This window comes from Triticum dicoccoides, chromosome 1A, assembly GCF_002162155.2.
Source record: "Triticum dicoccoides isolate Atlit2015 ecotype Zavitan chromosome 1A, WEW_v2.0, whole genome shotgun sequence".
Classification (NCBI taxonomy): domain Eukaryota; kingdom Viridiplantae; phylum Streptophyta; class Magnoliopsida; order Poales; family Poaceae; genus Triticum; species Triticum dicoccoides.
Genome location: NC_041380.1, coordinates 488096100 through 488117518, shown reverse-complemented (window position 1 = coordinate 488117518; position 21419 = coordinate 488096100). Strand labels below are relative to the sequence as shown.

Genomic DNA, 21419 nt, shown 5'->3' with positions numbered 1-21419 from the left:
TGCAGCTCCATGCCTCGGCCCACCGAGGCCAACGGCGCACCCACACTGTCTCACCGGCCGCCCCTCCCCCATCCGCGCGGCTGCGGCAGGCGACGCGCCACGACGCCCCCGGGCCGCCGGGGGCCATCGGCTGCTCCCCTCCGCAGCCTCCGCGAACCTCAGCCGCGCGCGCGCACGCCCGGGTGCTCCGTCTAATAATGGCACGGCCACCCCGCGACAGCGACGGCGCACCGCCGGGGGGATTCGATGGCCTGGCGCGTTGCGGCGGTGCGGTGGGCCACGGGGACAGGCCGCACGAGGGACGGTCGACCGGAGCTCGTACCGCGTCGCCAGCAGTCGCTGGGGATCATCTGGTTCCGCTCCAAGGGCCGAGGCGCAGGCGGGTCCCGCCGCTGTTGCTGTGGGCGCAATTAGAAAGCTTGTGTGACACGTGTGTGCCCCGGCATGTCATGTGGCGACCGGATCGTGATGTGTACTGTGTACATTGTATCGAGATCTGCGCTGGTGAGATGAAAATGTTTGGAGACAGGAGGACAAGCCGGGATTGGCCCTGCACGCACATGCCAAAGAGGTGCACTTGGCGATGCATCACATGCCTCACACGGCACGGGTACGAACAAAGGGCGCAGTCCAAGGCAGGGTTTTTTTCAGCTTTAGAGAATCTACATTTAAATTAGATATGAGGTGTGCCGGTCAGGCTACACTGCACGTTTAAGGTCCATTTAAAGAGTTTGTATGTGTTGTATTTCTATGACCAATCAATGACCGGGCCTTGAGGACCAAATTCAGATTAGCTGAATCTGAAACAAACAACTCTTTCAAATAAGATTTAAAAAATGAGTGAAAAATCTTATTTGGGTTATTTTTAGTGTGTTGAGCTAAAGCAATGTCTCGGTGTACTTCAGTGCCAAACCTGATTCCGATCCTGTCAAATCAGTTTGGCCAGCGCATCAAACCCATAGCCGATTCAGCCGAATCTGATGCCCAAACAAAACAAGGTCCTAAAACTTCATGTCAAACTTGAGATGGTTATGCGAGATTTAGACAACCAGGCTGGATGGCTATTCAGTTATAGAATATGTGATTGAGTTACGTAATCTTATTAGTTGTTGGTTGTTCTAAGATTTGTGCTCCTTTTTTTTTTGACCATTTGAATGATTTTGTGGATGGTTTACACTTTCCTCTAGATAAATATAGTTTTCTGCGTCCTCTCATGCAAATCTAACCATTCTTTTTGTGAAAAAGATGCACGTCGAATGTGCGGCTGATGTCGAGGAAAGACTTGAAAAAGACAGGCGATTGCACATCCGAACAATCTCTTACAAGGGTGATGAGTGCTTTTTTGTACAAGAAAAGGAAAAAAGAAAAAAGAGGCAATGCGAGGGAAGAAAGCAGAAGAGCTAAGCATCAATTGGTTTAGGAAGATGAAGAGGGGTGGAAGGGCAAGTGGGGACTATGATGGGTTGGTTGAAAGTATTGCTTCACTACTCCTTTGTTCCTCGATGGATTCTTGACCAAGTGGTATAGTGTTAGGGCATGTACAATGCATACCCTCAAGGTGATGTCTCGCATGCCATGTAGGATCGGATATGACGTAAAGTAGGTTCGGATAGGGAAGCGGGATCCTCTCCAGGAGGCGGGTACTTGAAGAGAAACAATATGATCCGGTGACAAAAGCTGAAAAGGTTGGAGTAAAAAGTAAAGATGCATGTGTCCTAGAATCTTTATTTTCTATTTTTTAATGAGGTCACTAGTGGTAGATTGCATTGGGGAGGAAAAAAATAAATATAAATGCCTCAAATTACTTTTTGTCATGGGGCATATGTAACCATATGCCACCATTGTACATGCCCTTACTCATGCTACCTATGTCCTAAGAAAAAAATGTTCATGATTGTGTTGTTGGTTATGTAAAGTTGTGACATAGTATGTGCTTTACATCACCTCTTATGCTTGAGAACGCAGGATGCGAAGTCGAGGAGCAGATGTGCAAATGGTGTGGAGAGACGAGCGTGTAGATGATGGAGCGGTGTGATGCTGCAATGGCAAACAAGGATAGTGTTGCAAACGCAGAGAATAGTGGGAACTGTGAGAATTTGAACCTTGCTCGTGTTCTTTTGGGATAACACATAATGTATTTTTCATGTAGTAGCATCAGTGTCTAACTCTCGAATATATGGCACTACCAACTATGGACCATCATATATGGCTTTTACTGTTCTTCAAGTCCTTCCACTTGCTTGTTCGGCAACATTTGATTTAACTAATGATCCACCTATAACCATTGCTTTCAACATATGTCTACTAATTATAAACCCGTTTTCTCTTTTAAGAAAAAAATGAACTTGTTACACAGAGGCCTGATTCCCCTCAACCAGAGAAATTTGTTCTGGTTGGAGAAAACATGGTTTACAATTTGCCTGATCAAGTAATTAGTTAACACAAATAATATTAGAACCATCAACATAATTGATAGGAATAGATTCATCATCAGATGTAGTTTTCAATTGGATTCTACATAGCACTGGAAATAGTTATTCCTAAGTCGATCTAGTTGTGCACAGACTACAATTTCTTTAATTACGTACTAAATTCTGCTGAAAAAAACGCCACTAGAAATTATCAACATGTAAATGGTAATTTCTATGTTAACTTAGAATAGAAAATTTTATTTTATAATAACACATTTGTTTTATTCCCGCAAAAAAAACACATTTGTTTTATTTCAAGCAACACGTTTTAATGTAATTCCCTGTCAAAGTGCCACTTTCCAGTCCCCGCAAGAAAAAGGTGCCACTTTCCAGGTGCACATCACTGTCCAAGACTACCCACGTTGAGGATCAGAGAGAATACGTACACTACTGTGAATTTCTATGCCAATCCGCAAATATCTGGGCAGAATCCCACCTATGCAAACGTGCGCTCAAATGTGACTTTGCAATGCCTTTTTCTTTGTGAGAGCGACAGGTTTGGTAAATGCTGCATCGTTTGAGCCAGTGGTAAATTATCCTCTCGGTTTTCCTATTCCTCGTCAACTGAAGATATTTTTTTATGTTTTCAGACGATTTTGGTGGAGAAGAAATGAGGTCTCATGAGAAACACGTTGGTGCGTATGGTTGACCAGTTCGGAGGAGGGGTGATGACGACATTTTTTTTCTAAAAATAAAACCAATCCAAGAGCTAATCCTTATTGGTCTTTTTTTTACAAAAGAAATTCTGCGAGCGCTGCGTCTTAGAGCCAAGGCTTGAACCCGGGCGGGCTGGCAGCTACCTCAGCTGCCCAGCCAATAGGTCAACGCCGCGTCTTAGAGCCAAGGCTTGAACCCGGGGGGGCTGACAGCTACCTCAGCTGCCCAGCCAATAGGTCAACGCCCGTCCTCACGACGACGGAATTTATAAGAGAATGTTTATCAGAGGGATGGTCCAGGGTTCGGAGAAAGTCGATTGAAACTAATATATTTTCAGGGTTGTGAACCGTTGGATTTTTATGCAACGGCGGCCCCTCGTCTATTCTATGGTTCTCTGCTTTCTCTGGCCAGGAAGCACAACTTCTTATCAGCACATCCACTCAAAGTGTACCTGGGAGCCACAGCCCACGGTCACCTCGCAACAATGTACAAGATGAACAGGAGAAGGCCAGATGCATGAACCCAGACCCAGCTCCGTGTCTATATAACGTGTCGACCACCGAGCGATGCCCAACGCCATCCTGTGTGACGCCATCACCGAGAGCGCGCGCAGCAGCCACTACACACAGTATGGCTCCGCCGATCTCCGCCGACGTCGTGGTGGAGGCCGCACCGGCGCCTGCGTCCATGGCCGTGCTGAACCAAATGGTTTGCGCGGGCGCGCCGGCGCCGAGCATCACCGTCGTCTCCAAGCAGCTGGTTCTGCCGGAGGGCGCGCCGCCGGTCGGAGACCTCAGGCTGTCCGTCTCCGACATGCCCATGCTGTCGTGCCACTACATTCAGAAGGGGCTCTTCTTCCCGCCCGCGGGCATGCCGAACGCCCGCCTCGTGTCGTCGCTCGCGCTGTCGCTCTCCCGCGCCCTCGGCGTCTTCCCGGCGCTCGCGGGACGGCTCGTCACGCTCCCCGACGACCGCATCGTCATCCGGTGCGACGACGGCGCTGCCGTCGAGTTCTACCATGCCGTGGCGCCCGCTCTGTCGCTCGCCGACTTCCTCGTGCGCGACGCCGACGTGCCCACCAGGCTGACGAAGGATCTGTTCCCGATGGACCGCACCGTCAGCTACGAAGGCCACCGCCGCCCGCTCACGTCGTTTCAGGTCACCGTGCTCGGCGACGGCGCTGTCTTCGTCGGCCTCGTCGCCAACCACGCCGTCGTGGACGGCACCTCATTCTGGCACTTCTTCAACACGTGGGCTGGGCTGTGCCGTGGCGAGCCAGTCCAGCCGCCGGACTTCAGCCGCAACTTCTTCGGCGGCTCCACGGCTGTCCTCCGCTTCTCCGGACGCGACGGCCCCGCGGTGACGTTCGACGCATCGGCGCCCCTCCGTGAGCGAGTCATCAACTTCAGCGCCGCGTCGATTCGCGGCCTGAAGGCGGCGGCCAACCGCTGCAGAAAAAGCAACGAAGACGACGAGGTTAAAGGCAAGCTCGTGCATGATCTGAAGGTCCAGGGAGGCTGCGGGGAGATCTCCTCCTTCCAGTCGATGTGCGCGCACATGTGGAGGGCCGTGACGCGGGCGCGGCTGCAGCTGGCCGCCGACGCGACGACAACGTTCCGCATGGCGGTGAACTGCCGGCACCGCCTGCGCCCGAAGATCTCCCCGGTCTACTTCGGCAACGCGATCCAGAGCGTGGCGACGACGGCGACGGTGGCGGAGCTGGCGTCCCACGACCTCGGGTGGGCGGCGGCCAGGCTGCACGCGACCGTGGTGGCGCACGAGGACGGCGCCATCCGGAAGGCCGCGGCGGACTGGGAGGCGGCGCCCCGGTGCTTCCCGCTGGGGAACCCCGACGGCGCGGCGCTCACCATGGGCAGCTCGCCGCGGTTCCCGATGTACGACGGCAACGACTTCGGCTGGGGCAGGGCGCTCGCGGTGCGGAGCGGGCGGGCGAACAAGTTCGACGGCAAGATGTCGGCGTTCCCGGGGCAGGCCGGGGACGGCAGCGTTGACGTGGAGGTGTGCCTCGCCCCGGACACCATGGGCCGCCTCCTGTGCGACGACGAGTTCCTGCAGTTCGTGTCCCATGCACCTTCACCTTGATGCAGTGCACCGCATCTGGCCGCCCTGTGTGTTGTACCACTACAGTACCAGCGCATAAGATGTGACATGGCGACCTGTGGACGATGTGGTCACCTGGACATGTCACATGCATGTATGTATGTAAAACATGTTGCGCAGCAGATACGTAATGGATTTGTATGATTGCACGATATCAAGAAATATCATGGACTGGTCGGCTACCCTGTATATCCAGGAGTGACCAGCGCTCAAGTCGCGCCGAAGAGGGCCAAAACCACTGTTTATTTTTTCGAAGACATTGTTATGATTTTATTATTAATGAAGTTAAGTATGATCTCATTTCGAAACTTTGGCATGAACCACCTTCACGACCAAGAGCATCTCTAGCGGACCTTGTGTAATGTCGACCCGCAAAATTCGTTTACAGTTAGTGAAAAAACGGCTTTGCGGACCAGCGCGGGCGTCAGCAATGTCCTTTTTTACGGTCCGTTTTGCAGGGTCTGCTCGGCCGCCGCCTGCACCGGCCCGTAAATCAGTAATTTGCATTTCAATTTCGGGCATGAATATACATTTTTTTGCTTCTTTATTTTTTCAAAGACATTAGATACATAATAATTCACCAAATCTTTGGTAGAATAGTAATACAAAAAAACAAGAATCACAATTAAGCATTTAGAAGATATCCAATTTCCATAATTGCTCTTATTAGTTGGACCAACATCTTTTCCATGCCTTCATTGTTAATCTGCAAATTCTTAATCTTGCATTCTTCATTCTTCTTTTTTGATTCAAAAAAAGAAGACGGTGCTTCCCCTCTAGCTTCTTTTTTAATTGCACATGCAGTCCTATTATTTGCCTCAATTCTACCACCGAGCGCACGAACATATATTAAGTTTATTTCTATCAATAAATTGATGTATTTTTTTTCCCAATACCAAAATGAGCGTCCACCTTCCTACCCACATGACCATCTCAATAAGCTATCGAAATTGAAGCGAATAGGTTGACAAAGCTGAATGAAAATAAGAACATACTCCGTCGTTTTCGCATTTGAAGAATACCTATCTGGGGTGTTGCGGCGTGCTAGACGTTAGGCGCAGCACTATCTGTATGCAGTAGTCACACTGTATGAGCGGCATCGGCGAGCCGGCGAGCCGCTGCGCGAGCGCCGGCCGAGTCCTAGCCGGCAAACCGACGACGACGGCTAGAGGACGAGCCAGTACCCGCATACATCGTTAGGGCTTTGTCGGGGTTGTGCGGGGTGCTCCCCGACCAATCCATGGTTTGGCGCAGCCGTCGGTGGCCGGAAACGCCAAATCTGGCGGCCACGACAAACAGCCGCCGATCTGCAACTTTCCCGCCGGCCGAGGAAGGAGGAAGTGGTGAAGGACAATCTCGGATGTGTGGTGGCCCACCATCGTGATCCCGACGGCTGGTATGGCCGGAATCGTAAGCGGCGGTGGGTGGAGAAAAGCGTGGGCTGAAATGCCCCCCTCCCTTCGACAACCGCCTGAATTTTCTTTTGGGTCAGTCGATTTTACCAACCATTGGATGCGAAAATGAATGGACCAACTTCCTTCTTCAACATCGTGCTTCCTTCTTCTCCACCGCCCCGCCGTCGCCGGCCTAACCACCTGCTCCCGCCACCCGCAAACGATGGCGCTCACGCATAGCCTCGCCGCACCGCCCTTCCCCAACCGCGGCCCACCACCGTGTCGCCGCCCCCTCCCCCTAGCCCCGGCACCGACGGAGATTTTCGCCGGCGAACTTGCACCGCCCCGTGCTACCGCTCCCGACCACCATCGTGCTGCCGCCTCCAACCCCCACCCTAAGATAGATGATGGGGCAGCCCTCCGGCGAGCTCCTTCCTTCCCTCCGGCCTCCCTCATGCAAACTTCTTTGCCCTTCTGAAAATCGAGTCACGACAAAAGCTAAAGTCAGTCGGCTGACATTTAGCTATTGTGCCCCCCAAAAAGGGTCCAAGTGGATCGTTAAATTACTGTGTTCTTCATTTAAAAGTGAGATCAAATGATATCGAAGGAATATTTCTTTGCTTTTCCTTTACTCTATTCATTTGAACCAAAAATGTAAATAATGCTATACCGAAGGATTCAATCTACTTTGCCTAGAACCAAATATGCCCTAAAAGAAAGTAGCAACTAGCAAGACATCCACGACAAGTCAAACACACCATGGTTGGGTAGCTTCGCGGCTCTGATCTTGCTAAGGGTTACTGTACAACTTGAAACAGAAAATTAGAACACATGACAACAATTGGAAACGATGAATGGCCATTATTAACACATAAGAAATCGAGAATGCATTCATATATACCCCTAGCTCAAGTGCTTACGCTGTTGGCTTGTCCAGGTCCGTCGTCGTTGGACGCCACGCGGCTCCGACGATCCCCGTACTTCTCCTCGCGCGTGATGCTCGTGCACTCGAACCCGAGCACCCGGGCCAGTAACTTCTGGACGTAGTTCGCCACCTCGACCGGCGACTTGCCACCGCCGCAGGTGAGCTCCCTTGGCAGCTGGTCGAGGAACGTGATCACGTACGTCGGGCGCGGGTTGATGAAGAAGAAGTAGGGGTCCATGGCCTTCAGCCCGCGGACCGTCGAGCCGTGGAACATGCTCTCCTTGGTGGCGATGGCCACGGGCACGATGCGGTCCGTGAGCTCCGCGAAGAGCGCGCCGAACCGCAGCAGTAACGGCTCGCGGCACGCCGTGGCCTCGGGGAACACGACGAGGTCGCCCTCCTCGAGCAGCCGCCGGATGCGGGCCGCGTCGCCGTCGCGGTCCCCGGACAGCACGACGGTCTTGACCGGCGAGGTGTGGTCCGTCAGGACGCCGGAGGCGCTGTTGTGCGTGACGCGTGTCACCGTGCGGCCCAGCGCGACGGAGACCATGGTCGGGTCGAGAGCGGTGCGGTGGTTGCACACGAAGAGGACGCCCGGCCGGCCCTTCGTGGCCGGCGGCGGCGGGTTGCCGCGCACGGCGAGCTTGACGCTCATGAGCTTGTAGGCGTAGAAGGCGACGCGGTCGGGGAGGAGCGGCTTGACGTGCACGCGGAGGAGCGCCAGGGCGAAGCCGATCGGCAACCACAGGAAGGTGAGCAGGGCGTTGATGTCGGTCGGGCGCTGGACGAGGCGGCCGTCGTGGAGGATGACGGGGCCCTCCAGCTGGTTCTTTGGCACCGGGCTGTACTTACTCCGAGTCACGATGTACCCTTCCTGCATGCATGGGGGCGTCTTAGCCATATATGTTTCTTGGTTATAAAAAGAGTCATATACAGTATGCTGTCTCTAAAAAACTTTAGCCCATATGCACATCATGTCATGGAGGTCCAAGAGAATGTTGCATGCTCAATGCATAGGCAGCTCTGCCCCTGTATTTCTACAAATACATTAGACTATGTCACATTTTTTTTCCTTTCGTGAAAGGCACGGTCTTGCTTCCACATCGATGCAACAACTTGGCTTTTTTGTGCAAATACGGTACAAAATGCAATTGAATACACCCACAGGGCTGACTAGACGTGACAGGGTGGCATGGGTCCATTGTTAGGACGCAGGATGCAGGGCGTGTGCTCTGTTATTTTTTTTCACAAGAAAGCGCCAGCGAGCTGGGGCCCCCAGTCAGTAGTACAAATTGTAAATAATCACAAAAATTCGTCCTGCTCCGTGTAAACATGAAAACTGCAACGTGCACACTGAAGGTACTAGCCACTGCAGCCCCAACATTTTCCTCAGACATATTGGATAGCTAGCCTAAATATCTTATAACAATGACGCTCACTCGGCATGGACTGCAGTTAGTGTGGCTCATTTTGTACGCGATAATTGTTTTCAAGATATTTGCAAAATACATGTAGTAAGTAATAAAATAATGTTCAAATATTACTATGCTATAAATATTATACATGGAAATTTATGGTTAGTAAATAAAATCATTCAAAATGTTTAAGGAATACGAACATTTTTGTACATTCGTGGCTCATATTTAAATTATACAAAATATTGAATAAAAACATTTACTAAATATTTATGACCATCAACTTCTGTATAATTTTCACTTGTGACCTATTTTCACTTGTGACCTATATTTTTTTACATAACTTAAGTATTAACGCTATTGAATATTCGTATCAACATTTTATTTTCTGCATTATGAATATTTTTTTATTATACTAACATTATTTTAAAGGACATGCCTATGAGTTATAAAATTATGTGTATAATTATTTAAACGTTTCAATAATTGAAAAATAATATTTATGAATTATAAGTTAAGAAATATTTGTATTCGTTAATTATACAAACATTTTTTATAATTCATAAACTAAGTACATGGATATTTCAAAATAATACGTGACAATTTTAAGTAAGTTATTTCATTGTTATGTATATAATATTTATAACACGCCGATATAACACACCTGTATATATTTTTCTATTTGTGTGTTAATACATGCTTTTTTAGAAAACACACAATCTTTATTAAAACAACTTCTTGAACCAACATAATTGTTTTCTAAAGGATGACTAGTTTTAGTAAAACTGTGATTTTTTTTACTTATATGAGCATTTATTTGAATATATACAAACTTGTTTAAATGAGTTATACAAATATTTGTGTATTTCTTAATTTAATTATATGTATAGTATAAAATTAATAATTGAGTATTTTATGAAATTACATGAAAATTTTCTAATTGGACTGGAAGGATCGGTTACAGGTCTTTATGTGGTCGCTAGTTTGAGTTCTTAAGCCATCTTTTTTAACTTGTACGTGTCAAAAATCTTAATTTACATTCTTTAAGGAAAATTGTATAAAAGATATGTATTCATATGAGACAACAAATTCCCAAGGCTGTGGCTAGTTGCGCACGCCCTGTACCACAGGTCCTCGGATTGAGTCCGTGGTTGACCAAATTTTTTTGTCATATAATGTACGTAGGATGCTGAGACAACTAATTATTTTTACCTATGTCACTGGCTTTATTGTGAGTAGAAAAATGTTGAGGGTGTTTTTGGAAAGAAGCGGGCCAAAAGTCTTCAACTTGGGTCGCTGACAGTGGACCCATGCCATGCTGTCACGCTTGGTGAGCCCCGTGGGCGTATTCAGTTGCATTTTGCACCGTATTTGCATGTTTAAGCCAAGTTGTTGCATCGGTTCAATGTACTTCGCAAGTTTTAGCACTAAAATGACTTTTCGCGCCAAGTTTGAGCACCGGTGGTGTAAGTGACTCTTGAAAAAAGTACTCCTCAATTAGTATTTTCGGTGCTTTGTTAGTGTTTTTCAACTTTTTGTTGGGCCATGTTTGCCTCTGTGTTGAGGGCTTCGAACTTTATTTATATCTTTTTACTGATGACTCTAGTTTTGTGTTTTGAGAGGATAGGACTAACCGAAAAAGTGTGCATTTTGGATGAGACAAACTGAACAATACATTTTTGTAATTTTTTCTTTTATGCTCAGTAAATGGTGTATCGATTTTGTTTTTCACGCTGCCCGCAACGACGCTAGCATACAGTTTATGCATATATGTAAGGGAGGAGTTTCAAACTTCAGCAACTCAGCAGTGCATTGTTTTTCTAAATTTTTCTTTTTTATTTGCTCAAATATAACTTGACAAAAAATGGCTAAAAGGACATATTTTTGTCTCATGCAATGCAATCAAAGAGTGGGCCTTTTTCACTGTTTTCCCCTATGGGGTGGGGGTAGAAATATACTACCTCCGTAAACTAATATAAGAGCGTTTAGAATACTAAAGTAGTAATCTAAACACTCTTATATTAGTTTACAGAGGGAGTACAAGTCAGAGTTGTGTTACTTTCCTTTTCCTTTTCCTTTTCCACTTTTCCTTATTGTTTTTAATTTATTTGCTTTGATTTTTTGAACTTTCTTTTAAGTTCAATTGTTTTCAATTCATAACTTTTTTCTATAAAATATCGGTTTTTTAATTTCTCCTTTTCCTTATGTATTTTTTATTTTTCCTTTTCCTTCTTATTTATTTGTTTCAAATTCATTATTTTTTAAATAGATTTAGCAAGGTCTCATCTAATTCCCGACGTTTGACCTGTTCGTTTTAAATGTTGTACAAATCTTGATCGTAGGTTGTTTTGTCACGTACGTCCTATACTTCCATGTCTCATCGTAGGTCCAGTGTCCACTTGTTGGCCCGTTCGTGCATGTGTCTTTTGTTAGGTTGTCTTCATGACACGGCCTCGAGGGCCCATTTCTTTTAAGAATGTGTTGTACAAGTTGAAAATATGAGATGGTTGCTGCCTCCTTAGTTTTATTTGTCACTATCTCTCTTTCATTGCCCTTTGCCTTGGAGTAGAGCCGACGCGAGTAGGAAGGAGGGAGTCGACTGAGGGGTTTGATTTTTTTTTCTCGCGACGAAAAAGATGGCAGTGAATGATGACGTGACGAGTGACCTCAGATCCATTTGTATCCCTTTTGCCCTATTTTCATCTTTGGATTTTGTGGTTTTTATTCATAGACCTTTTTTGTCCTAGTTGCAAATCCACCCTCGATACGCAAGTCAGTCCGATCCATTTTTATCCTAGTTGCAAGTCCACGCTGACATGCAACTCAGGAAAGCCTTTTTTATTGTCCTGATCATAAGTCCACCCTCGGCACACAACCTTTTTTTGGTTGGGGACGGGAACCATTTTTGTCCCAGTTGTAATGCCATCCCCAACATGCAAGCAGGTCCCTTTTTTAGTAGCAACTTGCAAGTACACCCTCGATATGCAACTAGGAGGCCGACTCGTTTTTGTCCCCAGTTGCCACTTCACCCCCAACATGGAGTTTGGGGGTCCTAGTTGCAAGTTTACGCTCGACATGCAACTAGTGCCTCACCCATTTTTTGTCCAAGTTACAAGTCCATCCTTGACATGCAACTCGGGGCCCTACCCTTTTTGTCCTAATTGCAAATCCACCTCCGACATGCAATTGGGGCGACCTGCCATTTTTTTTGTCTCAGTAGCGACTCCACTCCCGACATGCAATTCGGGGCCCGCCTTTTTTAATTGAAAGTCCACCATCGATATGCACCTAGACTCAAACTTCATTTTTGTCCTGTTGCAAGTCAACCCTCGACATGCAGTGGAGGGGGCAACTCTTTTTGTCCCAGTTGCACCTTCACACCCCCGACATGCAATTGGAGGGCACATTTTTTGTCCTAGTTGCTAATCCACCCTACATACGCAATTGGGCCCTAACCAATTTTGTCCAAATTGCAGTTCCACCCTCGACAAGCAATTGGGGTTGGGTGGGTGGGGGCTAGCCATTTTCCCCCAGTTGCATCTCCATCTCTAACATGCAATTGAGTGGTTCGTCTTTTTTGTCCCAGTTGCAAGTCCATCCTCGATACGCAACTGCTAACATATTTTGTCCAATTTGAAAGTCCACAATCGACATGCAACTGGGTCCGACCAATTTGTCCCAGTTCCAACTGCACCCTCACATGCCATTGGTTGCCCTGCTTTTTTTTTATCCAAATTGAGATACAAACTATATTAGAAAATCAAAATATTCTCGCACTATAAACCATGTCCGCCAAATACTTTTGGATATTTTGAGATAATTATGACCATCCAATTTAAAGTTTACAATAATTGTAGAACCTTCAGCCAAAGTTGGATATAGTTTTTTAAAATAAAATTGAAGAGACTCTGCCAATTCAATCTAGGCTCATACATACCCTAGGAGAGTTTGAGAATATTCTTGAACTCATCTGAAATTATGATTTTTTTCCCAATTTTTTACTAAGTTTTAATAAGAAAATCAAATTTCTCAAAAAGAATAACCGACTTGGGTGGTTTAGTCATGAGAAAAACATTTAAGTTTTTGTTAGTGTAAACATTTTTATACATGAAAAACTACTGTGAGTTGACAATTCAGATTTTATGTGAATGCTTATATCAATGAAGCTATTATTCTATTACAAGTAAATTGCTTGCATTTTTTGTGCAATAACAAAACCTAAATAAACAGGGTCTTTGCTTGCGATTGTACATATGTGTTTGCAATATTTTTAGGTGTCTTAGTGGTTTCCACCACTTTTATTAGATAATAGTGTTCGAGATGACACAACAATTTTTTGTTTGTACTAATCCTTTTTACTTCAAAAGTTACCGTACTACCAAATGTATTTTTTTTTCATTGAGACCCTTAAATACTTTACCAATTTTCAAGACTACTCATTTAACTGCATTGATAAATATTAAAACACGTACTTATTCTATATTTTTTTGGTTGTCAATTGTGGAAGATACGTTCGGATTTAAAATTATATTTTTCATTGGATTTTTTAATGAATATTTGGGACTAGAGTAATCCTTATCTAAATTTGTTTTGCTTCCAATTCTAACAAAGAAAATAGAGACATGTTCTCTACAAATAAATTTGTGTGACTTCAATGCATATAGTGTGTTTATTCATATGTGGTCGTGTTTGTTTTACTATTATATTCAAATATCTTACTCAAGGGCTTTTGAGAGTATAGATCCCATCAAATGTCGTTATAAGGGTTCCTATAAATGCAGCTTTGATGCAACTAACAAGAGCATTCTGGAATGGGTGTGGCTAGATTCCAGTCGACTAAAACTTAACCAAGTCTCAGTCAAGTGGAAGAATATATAAATGGAATGGAAGTTTTTTTTAAAAAATATATCGCATTCGCATGAATCTCCACATAAGGTCTCACGAATATAACATCGACCTAGACTTAGTTATGTATCAGTCGACAGAGATTTAGTAATCCCGTTATGGAATATGTGATATGTCGACAAGGGGCCAATCCTTGAGTATAATGGGTCGAACTGCACCAGAGTTGCAACATCGGTCATGTCTGCTATCTAGGACGGCAAAAATTGCAGACTACGATGTAGATGGGGAAGCAATGTACTGCACTGCACTAATGTATTGGTGGTCAAATGTACGCCAACAAAAATCAGGGCTGACGGCCTACTTTTCGATAACTGTACACGCGAGAAATGTGTGTAGAGAAGGTTGTCAATTAACTGAACATGGAGTAGTCGAGCACTTGAGCATACCTTGCAGATGGACATGAAGTCGAAGTCACTCTCCCTGTCCCCCATGCCGACGTCCGGCAGCGCGTCGCCGAACTCCCTCGTCACCGCCTGCCTCTTGTGCTCGCCGACGAGCACGCCGGGCTGCGCGACGAACCCCGTCGCCCGCCCGGACCCGTCCACCTCCAGCTCCGTCCCGATGACCCTGTCGGCGCCGAGGAACGCCCTGGCGAACGGCTCCACCATCACCCGGGGGCTCGCCGTGACGATGCACCTCCTGCCGAACGAGCGGAACACCCGCCACCCCTCCGGGTGCACGTCGCCGGCGTAGAACCTGGGGAGCACCGACCGCGCCACCGCCTCGACGTCGCTAACCCTCAGGCCAGCCACTGCGATGTACACGAACGTGCGCACCGCCAGCGGCTCGGACACGGAGATGTAGGTGAGGTACACCAGCGGCACGGACGCGAGGAGGGCGAGCGCGCGCAGGAGGCCGCCGGCCTCGAGCGCGATGAGGAGGTAGTAGGGGAACGCGCTCCGGGACAGGAGCAGCGTGCCGTCGAGGTCGGCGGCGACCGTCTGCCGCGACCGCCCTTCCGTGGCGCACTCCTCGATCGGCCTGAACCTAGGAGCGGCCATGCCGTTTCTCATGCACGAAGAGGTCGATGGACGTCGACGATGCTGTTTCTCACTCGATGCTTGAAACGTGAGTGGATAGTGGGAGGTTAACGAAGAAGAGTGGCAGCGAGCGCAGGGAATATATGATCGAGATGCCATGCGCTCTGGGTTCTTCAATGATTAGACATGCATGTTGTGTCCGGGCCGTTAACCCATTAAATTGCAGAACCAGCAATTTTGCACTGTCGTTCTGGTCATGGTGTGCTAGCTGTGTAGTCTGCACAATGTTAATCATCAGACCATTCAGCACTTTGCATGAAGATCAATGTGGTACATTTGGATGTTGATTCAGTTTCAACGGATACGAGCTGTAACGTGGTAATAAATCTCGGTGAGCATGGAAATTCTGCACTGACGAGATACACGATGCGGTGTCGACAGACCGCAAGCTTTTTGTGGACAGGGGTCGCTCGTGTGGTTCGCAGATCGGAACAGATCTGTGGCCGGCTGGCAGGATTCAATACACAGTGGAGATGGTCCTGCCGGAAGCTTGATGCAGAGGCAAGGTTGGAGGATGCATGTGAAGAAGGTCCCCCTTTTGTGGTGATGCACTTCACTGCTTGCCAAGTGGTCTACTCGACTATCATCCCTCTACTGGGAACCGGATCCTCTTAACATTGAAAGGAATGTCACAGTGCTATAGTGTTAGTCTAGTGTAAAATAAAGAAGAAAAGTTAGGGACGGTGATAGTTAATAGGTTGTTTAGTGTTGGTATTTACTGTAGATATAAATAATTTAAATTTTATTTTATTTCATCATCAATTTGTTTGCATGTAATTACTATAAATATATACGGTAGATTATCAATTTGCAAATTAATTTAAATCATTTTAGCCATAATCATTTGAAGAGAAAGAAGGAAAGTTAGGGTATTGTAGCTTCTCTAACATTCCTTCTCAATGTTAAAGGATCCGGTTCCCCTCTACTGGTACATGATGTAACTATTCTGGAATCGTAACAAAGTGGGGCGATTATACTTAAAAAAAGTGGTATAGACGGCTAATCGTACCAATCAGGGTGTCGGTGTCAAAACCGGCGGATCTCGGGTAGGGGGTCCCAAACTGTGCGTCTAAGGCGGATGGTAACAGGAGACGGAGGACACGGTATTTACCCATGTTCGGGCCCTCTCGATGGAGGTAATACCCTACTTCCTGCTTGATTGATCTTGATGATATGAGTATTACAAGATTTGATCTACCACGAGATCGTAGAGGCTAAACCCTAGAAGCTAGCCTATGATATGATTGTTGTCGTCCTACGGACTAAACCCTCCGGTTTATATAGACACCGGAGAGGGCTAGGGTTACACAGGGTCGGTTACAAGGAAGGATATCTATATATCCGTATTGCCAAGCTTGCCTTCCACGCCAAGGAGAGTCCCATCCGGACACGAGACGAAGTCTTCAATCTTGTATCTTCATAGTCCAACAGTCCGGCCAAAGGATATAGTCCGGCTGTCCGGAGACCCCCTAATCCAGGACTCCCTCCGTAGCCCCCGAACCAGGCTTCAATGACTATGAGTCCGGCGCGCAGATTGTCTTCGGCATTGCAAGGTGGGTTCTTCTCCAAATTCTGAATATCTGCTGAGTAGTGTCCGACTCCCCATAAATGTTGCACTTCTTGGCTTCCGCGCCCAATAAGGGCTATCTTCCACGTGTCGAGCGAATGCGAGGAGTCAGGGCATTTTTACATTTGCCACCCTAGCCATGTAAGTAAAATGTCTATTAAAGAGACGGGGATTCTTAGATCCAGACCACACCATCCTCCCACGGCGAGTATCCATCGGAGCGTGCTCGAAAAAATCCATTCCAACATGGCCGGCCATCGCAGCTCCTCCTCTTGCTCTTGTATCCCTAAGCCCGGTGATTGGGAGAAGTGTTCCATCCCGCATAGCCAATTAGTAGAGTTACAGACCCAGGGATTTCTCCCTCCAGCGTATATGGTCCCTGTTCGAGCCGGGCTTGCCACCTATAATGGCGGGGAGCAAGCAGAGAGCTTCCCCAATCCCTCCAAGGGGGAGCGGGTATGCCTTGTCCCTTATTTACTAAGGGGGCTTGGATTTCCAATCCATCCGTTCCTCCGCGGGCTCCTGGAGTTTTATGGCCTCCAGTTGCATAATTTCACCCCCGCTTCCATATTACACATCGCTGGTTATGTTGCCCTTTGTGAGCTGTTTTTGGGATGTGAAGCTCATTTCGAGCTGTGGAATAGGCTATTCTGCCTTGTGCCCCGTACACAGAAGGGGTCAATATATCAAGTGGGCGGAGCCGAAATATGGCACATCGCCGGGACCGGATACCTGTCCGGTACCCCGAAGAAGACGTCCGAAGACTGGCCTTCGGAGTGGTTTTACATGGAGGATGTCCCCCTTCTAGATCCTATTCGAATGGGTCTTCCCGAGTTCGACAATGCCCCTTTGAAGAAACGCCGAAGCTGGCGCCCACGGAGCCCTCAGGAGGAAGATAACGGAGAAGTCCTTTACCTGATAGGCCGAATAAAAGTGCTGGCTCAATCAAGACTGACAATAATCGAGGTTATGTCAATATGTATAATGCGGGGGGTGCAGCCACTTCAATATCGAGGGCACCCCATGTGGCACTTTAACGGGGAAGATGATGCCACCCGCTGCGGGCGTAAGGGACCGGACTCAGTTGCTGCTCTAGCAAAAATTATGTCCGATTTGTACAAGGGAGAGGAAGAGGAGTTCATCCGTATTAAGCCACGGGATGGATTCTCCATGTACAACCCTCCAAGTTGGGTGAGCTGTCACTTTTTACTCCCAACCTTCCCGCATTCTTCGTCATAAATACTCACCTTGCCATTTCATGGCAGGAACTACGAAAAGCTGTAAGGGAGGTCAACAGCCCACCTCCACAACCGGAGGACCCTGACCGGTCCCTCGACCCCGGACTCGAAGAGGATCCAGACATATTTGTGGAGCTGATCGACAGGACATTCTATCAATTGAGCTGCGATGATGCCATGGTGGCCATCATAGGCGACTATCCTGGGCTACTCCCTGCATCGCATGTAAGAAAAATCGGAGTCCCAACTTCCGAGAAGGATCCCTTTTATGCACTTCACCTACCGTACACATATGGTGTCTTACAGGGAAGGCCCTCGGGACGCCATGCCGAACCCGCAGTGACTCGCCAACAAGGGACACCGAAGCCGGGTAGGCTAAAAAGGAAGGCAGTCAGGACTGAGACGCCGGTGCAGAGGTATGATACAGAACCTCGCTCTGTGGTTGTTGTCTTTCTTAAAATATAATGACGTCCATGTTTCCTAGTAGGAAAAACGCTCGCCGGACTATATCTGAAGAGGTTGCCGATCACACCTCCACCAGTCGGGCTCCAGGGCCGGACATAGAGGCAAAAGCTAACACGGGGCGAACGTCGGATGCTCCTCCTACAGAGGATGCGGATAGACTATTCGCTACAAATTCCGAAGTTGAGAGTGCCATGAATCACAGGCGTCGCCGGGCCGTACTCCGTTACGCTTGTTTCTCCCAAGAGGCATTCGATGCCTTCAACTAAGCAGACGCGTACATCCGTGCTGCTCAAAACGGTCTTGCCAAAGCCATGAACCAGTATGTAAAGGATATACGGGTAAGAAAATCTGACGATTATATATATCAGTAGCCCCTGAGACTTGAAACAGTTGACACAACTGATTTAAGGATCATTATTTGTGCAGGTTCTTATAGAGAAGAATACCCAATTGTCTCAAGAGCTGGAAGAGTGCAAAGCCCAGCTACGGGCCGCGGTTGCCGCGTTGAAGGAGTCCGAGAAGGCCCCCTCTGGTAACACTTGTTTCCATTGCAAAGAATGACATGTACCATATAGTATGCGACATGCATGCAAATCTAACAATAGATGTTGCGGATGACTCCGGAGTGAATCCGGAGGCCGTGCCGGGGAATGCGCAACGTGCTAATCGACAGCTAAATGCTGGCGAGTGCGTGCTTACGCGGGTCAGGCAGGAGAAAAATGATCTCCGGGACGCCAATATCCAGCTGGGCGTGGAACTGAAAGATGTCCGAGCCGAGCTTGCGGACTCCGTGAAGAAGAATAAGCGGCTTCGACGCGGCATTTTTAGTAAGTGCTTGAATGAACTTTTGAAAGAGTTCGGCGAAGAAACCGGCTAATAGAGTTATGTCTGCAGGTATGCTGACGGGTCGTCTCGCGGAGGAGATGCCCGAGTCTGCGGGTGATCTTCTACCAGAGCTCTCACAACTGCACGAACAAGTTCGGCAGGTGATGCAGGGTATTGCCCAAGCCTTGTGGCCATCCGCCTCCCCGCCAGGAGGCATGGGGGAGCTTATAGAGAAGCTCAAGGGAGCGCGGCGGCGCTTCCGATTATGGAAGATAGCAGCCTGCCGACATGGTGCAAGGGAAGCCTAGGCCATGGTGAAGACGCGATATACCAAAGCTGACCCAAACCACATGGTAGAGGTCGGACCTGTGGGGCCCGATGGGAAAGAGATCCCCGTCAGTTTGGTGTATGACCAAGTAGAATTAGCCGCAAAGTATTTCCAATAGGATTGTAGGCTAGACAGCCTGTTGGATGGTATAGAAGAAGAATTTAGTCAGTCTTAGTGACTGTGTAATTTAAGTGACATATATAATGTCCCTAGCCAGATTGTAAATCATGTGTCATGGCGGACCTTTTCGCTTCGACCTCTGGACCCGATAGTCCGGAGTGTATCCGAATACCCGCTCGGTTATGTAAAAACCAGGGTATGCGTGGAAACCAGGCATAGGGGTCATAAGTGCTTGAACAGAAAAGCACCCAACTAGCTATGTTATATTACATGGATAGTAAGAAACATCTTCCAGGGAGAATAGTTCCGTTAAGGGTTCCTTTCCCTGGGTACGCATGCCCTAATGTGCATGTCCGAACTGCGAAAAGAGACGCAGGCTATAAACATCTGGGGGCATGTATCAAAATAAATAAAAGTCATCTTTTGTTCGCCGACCGAATATTCCCTTAAGAATGCTAGCTTTCGGCTTCACCTAGTCTAAGGTACACATCCGGCTGACCCGGCAGTAACAATCGCAGAGGTGCTCCCCTTATGCCCTAGCCGAATTAACGGAAACGTAGGGCATAAATACAAGAGCCAAGAAACCCAGCTTGGCCAAAACTTAAGTCATATCGATGCATATAATGGCGAAAAAAGGTACATGTGGAAGAATAACACATGTGTGGGGCATAAAGCCCAGAAAAATAGTTATATTAAGCTTCTGTATAAGAAGCCCCCAGGTATAATGAGCACAGTTAGCGCGTCAAGATTGTGTAGTCAAGACACAAGTTAGCCTTTTAAGGCCTTGAGGAGAAGAAAAAATAAGAGAGAAAGAGAGAAAAGACATATAACGAATATGCAAAAAATTGACGGGGGTAAGGAGACGAACATAGAGTCCGGCACTAGGCGTAGAATCTTCAGAGTCTGGCTATGTTCCATGGGTTTGGCTTGAGTCGATTGTCCGATGCATCCCGCAGACGGTACGCTCCACCAGTCAGAACCTGGTCAATAATGAAGGGACCTTCCCATTGAGCTTGTTCTTTTCTTCTTCGGCAGGCGTAGAACTAGTTCGCCAACGTTATAGGTTTTGGCCCATACTTCTCTGATTTGATACCTTCGAGCCTGTTGCTGATAGAATGCGGAACGAGCTTTTGCCACACCGCGCTCCTCCTCCAGGGCGTCCAAAATGTCCTGTCGATCGAGCTCGGCCTCTTTTTCTTCGTAAATGCGCACTCGAGGTGAGTCATGAATTATGTCGCAAGGCAGAACCGCCTCTGCGCCGTACACCATAAAAACGGCGTGTATCCGGTAGTGCGATTCGGCGTGGTCTGCAGCCCCCATAGTACGGAATCGATCTCCTCTACCCAGTGCGTGTTTGATTCCTTTAAGGACCGCACTAATCTAGGTTTGATGCCGCTCGTGATAAGACCATTTGCTCGCTCGACTTGACCGTTAGTTTCCGGGTGATAGACAGAAGCATAATCGAGCTTGATGCCCATGTTGCTGCACCAAAGTTTTACCTCGTCGGCTGTAAAGTTCGTGCAGTTGTCAGTGATGATGCTGTGGGGGATGCCATAACGGTGTACAACCCCAGATATGAAGTCTATTGATGTCTACTACACAACCTTCTTCTTGTAGACGTTGCTGGTCCTCCAAGTGTAGAGGTTTGTAGGACAGTAGCAAATTTCCCTCAAGTGGATGACCTAAGGTTTATCAATCCGTAGGAGGTGTAGGATGAAGATGGTCTCTCTCAAGCAGCCTTGCAACCAAATAACAAAGAGTCTCTTGTGTCCCCAACACACCCAATACAATGGTAAATTGTATAGGTGCACTAGTTCGGCGAAGAGATGGTGATACAAGTGGTATATGGATAGTAGATAAAGTTTTTGTAATCTGAAAATATAAAAACAGCAAGGTAACTAATGATAAAAGTGAGCACAAACGGTATTGCAATGCGTTGAAACAAGGC

General features: G+C 47.5%; 2 protein-coding genes across 2 annotated transcripts; one reads left to right on the top strand and one right to left on the bottom strand.

Annotated features, from left to right (window-relative positions):
• The first annotated feature begins 3632 nt into the window (after positions 1-3632).
• Positions 3633-5462, top strand: LOC119281563 (uncharacterized acetyltransferase At3g50280-like). Its single transcript, XM_037562060.1, has one exon. The coding sequence runs from the start codon at positions 3645-3647 to the stop codon at positions 5229-5231; it is 1587 nt and encodes a 528-aa protein (XP_037417957.1). The 5' UTR covers positions 3633-3644; the 3' UTR covers positions 5232-5462.
• A 1813-nt stretch (positions 5463-7275) lies between these two features.
• LOC119306832 (glycerol-3-phosphate 2-O-acyltransferase 6-like) lies at positions 7276-15065 on the bottom strand. Its single transcript, XM_037582980.1, has 2 exons — positions 14275-15065; positions 7276-8442 (listed from the first exon to the last, which is right to left on the bottom strand). The coding sequence occupies exons 1-2, from the start codon at positions 15025-15027 to the stop codon at positions 7552-7554; spliced, it is 1644 nt and encodes a 547-aa protein (XP_037438877.1). The 5' UTR covers positions 15028-15065; the 3' UTR covers positions 7276-7551.
• Between the last annotated feature and the right edge of the window lie 6354 nt (positions 15066-21419).

Excerpts from the sequence above, each read along its gene's own strand:
- LOC119306832 (XM_037582980.1), bottom strand. The coding sequence starts at position 15,027 with ATGGCATCTCGATCATATATTCCCTGCGCTCGCTGCCACTCTTCTTCG. Across the intron at positions 8,443-14,274 it reads ACTTCATGTCCATCTGCAAG|GAAGGGTACATCGTGACTCG; the intron begins GTATGCTCAAGT and ends CCATGCATGCAG.
- LOC119281563 (XM_037562060.1), top strand. The coding sequence starts at position 3,645 with ATGAACCCAGACCCAGCTCCGTGTCTATATAACGTGTCGACCACCGAG.